The sequence below is a fragment of the Priapulus caudatus genome, unplaced genomic scaffold (assembly GCF_000485595.1).
Source record: "Priapulus caudatus unplaced genomic scaffold, Priapulus_caudatus-5.0.1 Scaffold365, whole genome shotgun sequence".
NCBI lineage: Eukaryota > Metazoa > Priapulida > Priapulimorpha > Priapulimorphida > Priapulidae > Priapulus > Priapulus caudatus.
In genome coordinates, this window is record NW_014577426.1 from 239,999 (window position 1) to 251,677 (window position 11,679).

The 11,679-nt window shown below is 42.7% G+C and overlaps 1 protein-coding gene across 1 annotated transcript in view; it reads right to left on the reverse strand.

Moving 5' to 3' along the window:
• The window catches only part of LOC106809584 (cold and drought-regulated protein CORA-like), a gene marked incomplete at its 5' end in the record, with an annotated part of 12,334 nt that extends 5,147 nt beyond the window's left edge, over positions 1-7,187 (reverse strand). Inside the window, 1 exon segment of the mRNA XM_014812717.1 lies at positions 7,171-7,187. Coding sequence (XP_014668203.1) covers positions 7,171-7,187 — 17 coding nt within the window.
• Positions 7,188-11,679: the final 4,492 nt, after the last annotated feature.

The following is an 11,679-nucleotide window of genomic DNA, read 5'->3' on the forward strand; positions in this document are numbered from 1 at the left end:
TCTCCGCCGTCTCGCGCCTGCCCCCTCGTACCCGCCCCGACCCGCCCCTCCGCCGCTCTCCGCCCCGTCCCCATCCTCCTCCCCCGCTCGTCTTAGGTGGCTCGCTTCATCGGCCTGCTATACCTGACGGTGGCCAGATGACTCTCTCTCCTCGTAACCCGAACACGAGTCCCTAGGTCGACCTTGTTGCTTCCGCTGCCGTAGCGCCAGTACTCGGACGTTGTATGTCGGCTGCCGTGGTCAAGGTGACCGTACAGACCACCGAGTACTTCTGCTCTCCGTGTGAGAATGGCAGCTTCCGGTGGTCAGCCGTGCATGCGTAGGTTGTCCCTCGCTGTCACTACTGTTAGCCACCTGTGTGTACCGCGCATACATCTCACTTATATATATAGATATACTATATATTATTATATAATACATATATGTGTCTGTGTGTGCTACCCGGTGTGGTGTGTCGTTGTGTGTGCTGTGTGCGTGTGTGTTGTAATGCTTTGTGTATGGGTGGTGTGTGTGCTGTGTGCCTCATGTGTGTGTTGTGTGATGATGTGATGGTGTGTGTGGTGTCGCTGTGTGTGTGTGTGTGTGGCTGTGTGTGTGGGGGGTTGTGTGCTGTTCTGTGTTGTGTGTGTGTGGGTGTGTGTGTGTGTGTGTTGTGTGTGTGTTGTGTGTGTGTGTGTGTGTGCGTGTGTTGTGTGTGGTGTGTGGTGTGTACATGTATAATAATCAAATTAATGAATATTGTTTTCTAAATTGATATAATTTCAATGTTTTAAGGAAAGGTCTAAGTAAATATTAATAATTCGGCGATTCATTAAGCTATGCTGCAGCGGCAACACAACAACAAAGACAAACATTAGACTATGCTGCAGCGGCAACACAACAACAAAAGACAAACATTAAGCTATGCTGCAGCGGCAACACAACAACAAAGACAAACATTAAGCTATGCTGCAGCGGCAACACAACAACAAAGACAAACATTAAGCCTATGCCTGCAGCCGGCAACACAACAACAAAGACAAACATTGACCATACATAACACCGGCGCCGCAAACAATAAACCACTGAGCCTTCTACCCAGACTTCCTGGGCCAAGGCCGCAGATAGAGCGACAGCTGCTGGCGCGGTGGTGTCAGTAACCTAATTCTGCTGCTTGCTGCTGCTGCTGCGCTGTGTGTCAACAGCCTGACCACATCGAACTTTACCCTTCTCTGTTTTCCATAAAATGATAGCGTCTGTGAATGAATACTCACTCACGCTCCTGTATGACCGACAACCCGCTGGGAGAGGATGCGCCACCGAACACAAACGTATGTATATATATATGTTCACAGACACAGACAGAATTAACAATTGAGTTTATTGTGCGCGATACGCGTTTCTCGCTCTACTCGGACACAAGTGAAATTGTGTGACAACGGCGCGCAAATGAGTGCACGATGTTTATTTAACCCGCTAGTTAATGCCACGTTCACTCACTATCTAACTCGGCGTGTGAGCGTCAAGCCGTCTGCAGAGGAGGCGGTGCGCGCTGGGTTGAAACAGTTGTCATTGTAGTTTAATAAGGGGAAACCGTTAATCATTGAGTGATCTACCACGGGAATTGATCGCAGAGCAGAAACCTGTCATTACATACAACTTATAAGCCCACAACTAACTCACCGTTACCCGGCATTCCCGGACAATAATGATACTATTGTGCTGAAACTACACACATGCAGGATTATTATAGGAAGGTGGATCGCAATTAAGTTATTGCAAGAATGTGTAAAACAATAACCTCCTGTGCTTACTCTATAAGCATAGACTGCGCCAATCTTCTACCGATATTCTATGGCGCAAACATTATATATATATTTACACTATGGAAATACTTACAACGACGACAAGACAGTAAATTAACTTCATGTCTTAGTAGCTCTGCCGCATCTGAAATATAAAATATAAACTGACGTTAGCTCCAGTAACATGCATCAACGACACGAGCGGAAATCAGCATGATGGAATGAGAGAAAGTGATGCGTTAATCTTTAGATGGAAAGACGCTGGCATTGCACAAAATCGTCATAGATTGTGTTACCACTAACGTATATAGCACGGTATTTATACACCTTTCCAATTATTAATCGGTTTGTTCAATTATTATTCATACGACATGGTACGCGTAGTACTTTTACTGCTACTCATATATAGTGATATGCCTTGATATGCGCACTATTATAAATACACTGGTATTGTGTGAGTACATAAATAATATCGTGAACTAAAAAATAAACGACCCATATCCGACGTTTTAGCATTATTATATATATATATATATAATTATATATATATATATATAATATATATATATATATATATATATTGGTGTTATAATATTATATGCGTGGGTGGGTGCGTGCGTACGTTTGTACGGTGTGCAAAAGCGCATAGACCGAGAGCATTGCTGAATGCTTGCGTGCGTGCGTGCGTGCGTGCGTGTATGCATGTACGTGTGTATGGGTGTGTGTACCTGCCTGCTTGCGTGCGTGCCTTCGTTCGTTCTTGCGTTCGTGCGTGCGTGCGTGCGTGTGTGCGTGCGTGCGTGCGTGCGTGCGTGTATACAGGTAAGTGTTGATGATTACAGGTGCGGTATATAAGCGTTACCTGCGTGTGACCTTCACGTTACTCGTCTCCGTCATTGAACGCTGGCTAATTAGCGCAGATATCACCTGTCTGTCTGTTCATGTTTGTTTTCTCTGCCCCCGCGCTAGACAAGGAATGCGACTAATCTTGCTCCCTGCCCCCACCCCACACCCACCCTACCCCCACCCCTACCCCACCGCTCCCCCTGCGCTCGCCTCTAAGTCCCAGCCAGGGCCAGAGAGATCATGACACGTCTATATAGACGCACATTATGGTAATTAATTGCAGGTAATGGTGATGACGCGCGCGCATGCGCTGTCCGTGACTTGCTATTAACATACATAAGGACAAACGCGCGCGTATAGCTGTATAATTGTTAACGTGCGATGACGTGGGTTATTACAATAAGATGAGAGATACCATCGGCTCTGTCTCTAACAGTCAATCACGTGTGTACTATAGAAACATAAGACTCGTGTAACCGCGCATGCGCATCGTGCTACTAGTTTACATGCGTGAAATATCGTGGGTATCTACTAGAGATTCGTTGTCACACGCTGCAACGGTAGATCGCTCAGCTGAGTTTTGGTAAATGCGATACGATACCCTTAGATCTGTATACCGTACATGCTAAGTACAGTCATGTGTTTATAAATAAATACCTGTGTAATGTGTGACGCATAATATAGGGTCCAAGGTAAAAACAATTATCAATGCGGTCCACACACACACACAACACCACGTCCAGCTCATGGTCGGTCCTAATTTGTTCTTATCCTTGAAATAAATATAAATAATCGCAATTATAATAAATGGACGAATGAATGGTGTACACGCGCATGCACGCTTAACATGCGCGCACGCACGCGCGCATATACGCACGCGCTTACAGACAGGCACGCGAACACACGGAGACAGAACGAGGGGTATAGAAAGAGAGCGTGTGTAACAGAGAGGGAAACAGACAGCCACACGCAACGCATGCGCGTACATACATACACACACACGCGCGCGCCCACACACACAATAAATTACGCACGGTTTTTAATGCTACGGAAGAACTTATTTCTTAGAAAAACGATCGGCCACGTGGTGGTCATCCACCGTACCATTCTGAGCTGTTCGTACACGTCTGCACGCACGACTAACACTAGAATAACATAGTAGCGCCCCCTACAGGGAACAATCGACTCGCGCGCGATACAGGTCGCTGTAAATCTACGAGGGAATTTGCGTATTTGTAAATCTTCATGAGTAATTCTTATTAAAAAAATACCAAAAGGCTTTATAGTTTAGACGAAATCGGGGCTAAAAGGCTACATAGTTTAGGCGAAATAAACGTTTAAAGACTTTATCATTAATGTTTGGTCGGTAAAAGGCTAAATACCATAATATTTCGATGCACACGACATAGTCTTATAAGTATAAACGTTTTTTTGTAAACCAATTACATTGGCGATTATTTATTTTAAATTGCGTAAGTGCAAATTAAATCGTTAGAACGCATGCATAAGCAACGATTATCATGTGGTCATTTGCGTAATTACCATATTACGGTAGAACGGTAATCGAGCGGCGTGTATAAATACATTTGCGTGTGTGCGAGAGTAAATAATTCGCAATTACATTCATCGCTTGAAGCGGTGGAGGCGAATTATCTATGTTTCTCTATTATTCGATTCTGTGTTCTTAATTCTCCATTATTCTAGTCTCTATTCTCTGTATTCTATTCTGTATATTGTCTATTCTCTATTTTATATTCCCCATTCTCTGCACCATCCATAGGCTTTGGCGTAAAAGTGAACAATACTGTGAAATGACCGTGTACAAGAATCTCATAATATTAACGTGTCTATTATGTGAACGCCTCCACAAGTTGGCTATATAATAGTTAACATAATATTGTTAAAATCTGCATCTAATATATATATATATATGGGGCAATATATAACATTTTACTAATAGCAAACGATTGGTATTGAAAACGCGGTAACCTCAAGATCAGACTCAAAAGAAATAAAACTGTATTGTTTTGTAATTTCTATGTTAAAAACTCACTTTATAGCAATAAATATAGTACAGAACCATGTTGTCAATGAATTTCTGAGCTTTAAACAAATAACCAACATGGATTTGGAATCAACATGGAACATTGATTTTGCTGGTCGAATACAGCGAATTGAAGGTTATGAAATTGAACTGGGATATTATTATGTTTCGTGAATTAATATTTCGATTATAAAATAGAAACAGTGTGTGAATAGCTATCGGGTTTTTGCTGCGTTTTATTTGTGACATTTAGTACAATGTTCTAAGAAAAGTCGGATATGAGTTGTTGGATAACAGCCTTTATTAGCATATTAATATATGCATATAACAGTTTGTGCTTAACGTTATATTATATATATATTATATATATATATATATATATATAGTATATATATAATATATATAACTACTAACTTCGATATTATACCTAATCGAATAACAATAAAAATTTAAACAAAACTGAACGTAACAGTATTGCGCTCTAGCAAATGGCTTCTTAACGCTTGCGTGACGTCACATGTGGTTATCAATAGCGATGCTAGCATGCAGAATAGATCGTTGTATGCTAGGGTTAACGTAACACTTCGTGCTAGAGTACGGAGACAATAAAGTTGCGATGTGATACGAAACATTGCTACAAAACATGCAAAAATGCGATGCGATTACAATACACGTACACTGTAGTATGAGCTAGGACAAAGCCACGACAAACCGATTGAGACGCCACAAGCCACACAAACTAGATGACCGTATCAGTTTCACAGAACAAGCACACAAACTGAGACGCTATCAGTTTCACAGAAACAAGACAGCTGGTAAGTATATGTACCTTGTATGATTCACAATCATAAAACAGCAATATTCTATTAGAGCAAGTTCATTAAATATAAATATATTAATTATGAGTTTGCTGATACATCCTCATAGTAGTTGATATGGATAAATATATAAGGTAATAGATAATGGTATAAGGCTAATAAAAGCCCGCCGCTACGTTATTATATATTGGCAGCTCTTATGCGGCAGTTTTCTAACTCATTCTCCTGTCGCGTGTATAATTAAATGTTTGTTTGTATTTATGTTTGATTGCAATCAAACCAGAACCACAATCCATCCTAACTTAATCATCTGCAGTGATAAGTAAAAAAAGCATAATTAAACGCGCGTATGATATATATATATATACATATTACGCGACGCGTCGTGTGATGTATTATTATTACGCATTACAAACCCTGTGTTATATTACAAGCTATGATGATCGCGTGTTTGTGGTGCAGGTGTATAATTATTGTGCAGGTTTGTGTGCTTTACAATGTCAGTGATATATAACATCATGTGTGTGGCTGTTAAATGATGACTCACTTACTAATGCTCACTAGTACCTGCTAGTCCAGCTGTACGTACGCCCCGGCCGCTAGCCCGCAGCGACCCCGATTTAAAACGGCCACGATTGCTGTGTTTCCCCGTCAGTACTGACCGTAGGGAGTGGCTACGAAATCGTAGCTAATGCGCTTATTGTAGTCCTTGTCTGTTTGGATGCGTTGTGCCATAGTATCGCGCTTGTGGTGGTAAGGGTCGCCCTTGCCGAAGCGCCTGGTGAGTGCGGAGCGAAGCGGTAGCCGTCGTCCCGTTCTGGTAGTTACTGCGGTATGTTCCTTTCCTCCCGTACTCCTTCACGTTGTAAGGAAACACTGCCGGCTGTTGGGGCCGGAACCTCCTGGCCGCCGTTACCGCCGCCGCCGTGTCCTTTGCGCCTCCCACACTGTACGCAAACAGAGCCATAGAGCAATTATGCGATTAACGAAAGACGCAATATTTCGCACAATAGCACGAGAATATACGGCCGCAGAATGCTCTCGTATACACATCACGATGGTATGTGTGAGCTTTATATGCGCTGAATCATGAAAGGGAAACGGTGGCGAAAGGTGGCTCTGTTCTAGTTACCCAGGTAAAAATGTGCCATTTACTAGTACCGGTTAACTACAATCACACTGTCGGCGACTTCTCGCGTCCAGTCACAAAATTATTTTTGCCCACTTGAGTTCCGGACCCACCATAGATAGTGTTTTGTAATAAAAATAAATGTGCTTATATATATGGTTGGATTATAGTTAGTATTAGTGTTAGGTTCGGTTACGTGTTAGGGTTAAGGCGTTAGGGTAAGGAGTTAGAGATAAGGGTATTCATTACATTGTTGCTTCGAAAAGTCGAGTGAATGGAGTGCGCCTGATTGGCCTGTGCCCGGAACTTAAGTGGGAAAAAAAATTTTGCGTCCTGGTCGACTTCTATTCCCGATTCATTACAATTGCATTCGGTATTTCCCCGGTTTCAATCATCAATTTCGCGTCCTGATATTAACCACCCTGGCCCCTGTCTCCGCCCCTGCCCCCTCGTACCCGCCCCCGACCCGCCCCTCCCCGCTTCTCCGCCCCGTCCCCATCCTCCTCCCCCGCTCGGTTTAGGTGGGCTCGCTTCATCGGCCTGCTATACCTGAGGTGGCCAAATGACTCTCTTCCTCGTAACCAAACACGAGTCCTAGCGTCGAGCCTTGTTGCTTCGCGTGGCCGTAGCCGGAGTACTGCGGACGTTGTAGTCGGTGCCGTGGTCAAGGTGACCGTACAGACCACCGAGTACTTCTGCTCTCGTGTGAGAATGGCAGCTTCCGGTGGTAGCCGTGCATGGTGGTTGTCCCTCGCTGTCTACTACTGTCCGCCACCTGTGTGTACCACGCATACATCTCACTTATATATATATTATATATATATTATCTATATAATACATAAGTGTGTTGTCTGTGCTACCGGTGTGTGTGTGTTGTGTGTGACTGTGTGTGCTGTGTTGGGTGCGTGTGTATGGGTGTATTGTGCTGTGTGTTGCATGTGTGTGTTTGTGTGATGTGTGATGGTGTGTGTGGTGTCGCATGTGCTGGTGTGTGTGTGTGGTGTGTGTGTGGGGGGTTGTGTGCTGATGTGTGTTGCGTGTTGTGTGGTGTGTGTGTGTGTGTGCTGTGTGTGTGCTGTGTGTGTGTGTGTGTGTGCTGTGTTGTGTGGTGTTGTGTGTGTGCTACATTATAATAGATTCAAATTAATAAATTACTTCTTTTCTAATTGATATAATTTCAAATGTTTTAAGAAGGTCTTAAGTAATATTAATATTTCGGCGCATTCATTAAGCTATGCTTGCCGCAGCGCGTAACACAACAACAAAGACAAACATTAGACTATGCTGCAGCGGCAACACCAACAACAAAGACAAACATTAAACGGCTATGCTGCCACGCGCCAACACAACAACAAAGACAAACATTAAGCTATGCTGCAGCGGCAACACAACAACAAAGACAAACATTAAGCTATGCTGCAGCGGCAACACAACAACAAAGACAAACATTGACGATACATAACACCGCGCAGCAAACAATAAACCACTGAGCTGTCTACCCAGACTTCCTGGCCAAGGCCCGATAGAGGACAGCTGCTGGCGGGTGGTGTCAGTAACCTAATTCTGCTGCTGCTGCTGCTGCTGCTGTGTGTCAACAGCCTGACCACATCGAACTTTACCCTTCTTTGTTTTCCATAAAATGATAGCGTGTGAATGAATACTCACTCACCTCCTGTATACCGACAACCCGCTGGGAGGGATGCGCACCGAACACAACGTATGTATATATATATGTTCACAGACCCAGACAGAATTAAGACAGAGTTTATTGTGCGCGATACGCGTTTCTCGCTCTACTCGGACACAAGTGAAATGTTGTGACAACGGGCGGCAATGAGTGCGCGATGTTTATTTAACCCGTAGTTAATGCCACGTTCACTCACTATATCTAACTCGGCGTGTGAGCGTCAAGACGTCTGCAGAGGAGGCGGTGGCGCTGGGGTTGAAACTGTTGTCATTGTAGTTTAATAAGGGAACCGTTAATCATTGAGTGATTCTACCATGCACGGGAATTGATCGGCAGAGCAGAAATCTGTCATTGCATACAACTTATAGCGCAACTGTAACTCACCGTTACCCGCCATTCCACGGAAATAATGATCTCTATGTGGATACTACACACATGCAGGATTATTTATAGGAAGGTGGATGCGAATATATGGCAAGGAATGTGGTAAACAATAACCTCCTGTGTTACTCTATAGACAGACTGCGCCAATCTTCTACCGATATTCTATGGCGAACATTATATATATATTTAACTATGGAAATACTTACAACGACGACAAGACAGTAAATTAACTTCATGTTTACGTAGCTCTGCCGCATCTGAAATATAAAATATAAACTGACGTTAGCTCAGTAACATGATACAACGACACGAGCGGAAATCACATGATGGAATGAGAAGAAAGTGATGGTTAATCTTTAGATGGAAAGACGCTGGCATTGCACAAAATCGTCATAGATTGTGTTACCACTAACGTATATAGCACGGTATTTATACACCTTTCAATTATTAATCGGTTTGTTCAATTATTATTCATACGACATGGTACGCGGTAGTACTTGTACTGTATCATATATAGTGATATGCTTGATATGCGACTATTATAAATACACTGGTATGTGTTGAGTACAGTAATAATTGCGTGAACTAAAAAATAAACGACCCATATCCGACGTTTTAGATTATTATATATATATATATATAATTTATATATATATATATATATATATATATATATATATATATATTTTATATATATATATATATATATATATATATATATATATATTGGGTTGTTATATATTATATGCGTGGGTGGGTGCGTGCGTACGTTTGTACGTGTGTCAAAAGCGCATAGACCGAGAGCATGTGAGATGTATCTTAGGGGTTATTGAATGTCAAATAGAGTTAAACGTTGACAATAAAAAATGAAAAAAATGGACAAAGTTTATATGCCAAATAGCGACAAATCGTTTTTTTAGAGCACGTTGCTTCACTGTGTAGTATAAAGATAATGCCTATGAAACAATAATGATGTTGATTATGTTGATGATGATGACAACGATGCTGCTGCTGCCTGCTGCTGCTACTACTGCTGCTGTTGCTGTCTGCTGCGGCTGTTGCTACTACTACTGCTACTACTGCTGCTACTGCTGCTGCTACTGCTGCTGCTGCTACTGCTGCTGCTGCTACTGCTGCTACTACTACTACTACTACTACTGCTGCTGCTGCTGCTGCTAACTGCTACCTGCTACTGCGCTGCTTGCTGGCTGCTGCTGCTGCTGCTGCTTGGCTGCTGCTGCTGCTGCTGCTCTAATAAGTGAAATGTGATTAATGCTGCTTCCGATAAAATCGACGAAGTGCAGTGATGTGTAATTATGTGTGGTTGTACGTGCCCTGCTTAAGATATCTTCCTACCTATGCGGATGATATTATACCATTATATGCGCAAGAGCTTATAAGCAAACCTGATGATCCCACCGCACGGATTGACCTCTATATAGGTCATCTTAAAAAATGCCGTGACCCTGACACCTTCTTATGCCTAAAATTTTTGGAAAAAACCTTATCAAAGAGATACTAATCTATTATCATCATATCAAAATGTGATCTTAACTAAATGATGGTTAATGTCGTAACAATCACATAAGATTCTGTGCAGTTTGCGTCATTGACGACCGTCATCATCATCTACGACCACTGACGGTCCGTCGTGAATATATTGAGAGCTGATATGCTGAGATCATCGGGGTAATCGGTGCGGTGATCGGTTGAACGAGTGATGGATAGATAGTTGATATATACATGATATCTATATTATCCAATAGTTATAGTCGTAGTTTATTCTTCTAGTCTTCCACTCGTTCTTATTACTATCAAAAAGCAAGGAACGCAAGTTTTCACAAATTGAAATGATGTTCTTTCATGTAGTATGTCAATCAGCAGTAAACTGATAAATTATTTTCTATGCATGTTTCACTGAGTGTTGTGTTGTTATTCGTCGCACGAAGTGCAAATCCCGTCATTTCTGCGACTTCATTGTTATACACATGTGATGACATGTGATGACATGTGATGACATGTGATGACATGTTGGATGACATGTGATGACATGTGATGACATGTGATGACATGTGATGACATGTGATGACATGTGATGACATGTGATGACATGTGATGACATGTGAGTGACCACTTCGAATATAAAGCTCTTCGTTTTATAGACGTCATTGAACGAAACCAATGACAGAAGAACCGCTAAGGAAGTAAATCTTGTCATTTTACGCTTAGGCCCTACCTGGTAATTTTACTGGGGAAAATAATGACGATATAATTTCTACGTTTTTTGTACTTCCCTAATAACTGTACCGAACAATGACAAAGGACGCGGCTAAATACATGAACAAGCTATAAACACTAAAGTTGCACGGTCTACAAACAGCCTAGTTACATGCTCGCCGGCTCTATAGGTTCGTAGCATGTCTCCCATCTAGCGTTAAATCTATACTGATGACTGACACGCCCGTATCAATACGCCCGTATTCGATCAATTTCATCCGCTTTGCGTCTATAACCAGACACAACTAACCGCACTACACCGCAAAGCACACGTTTAACGTGAAGTATATACACGAAACTCATATTATTTTAGTCAGACGTGTATAATAATTCTGAGTTAAACGCTGAGCGTATAGTTCTTACTTTCGCAGCACGCCACTCACCTATCACTTGTCCCGGCTGTCGGTTCCACAGCTCCGGTGTGACGGGATGCCTGCCTAACTCTGCACTGACTTCTCTCTCTCTCTCTCTCTCTCTCTCTCTCTCTCTCTCTCCTCTCTGGCTCGCTCTCTTTCTCTCTCTTTCTCTACGCGGAAGCTATACCGGCAATGGCAGCAGCAGTTGTTACAATGCGAGCGTCACTCTCGACCCTTTTATACGCTGCGCAGAGTCGCTGGCGGGAACGTTGGGCACGCTCTGCGGAGGTCGGATGTGTCGTGGGGGTGAACGACAGGCTTTATTCCACCAGCCTGACCCACTGGTCAACAACG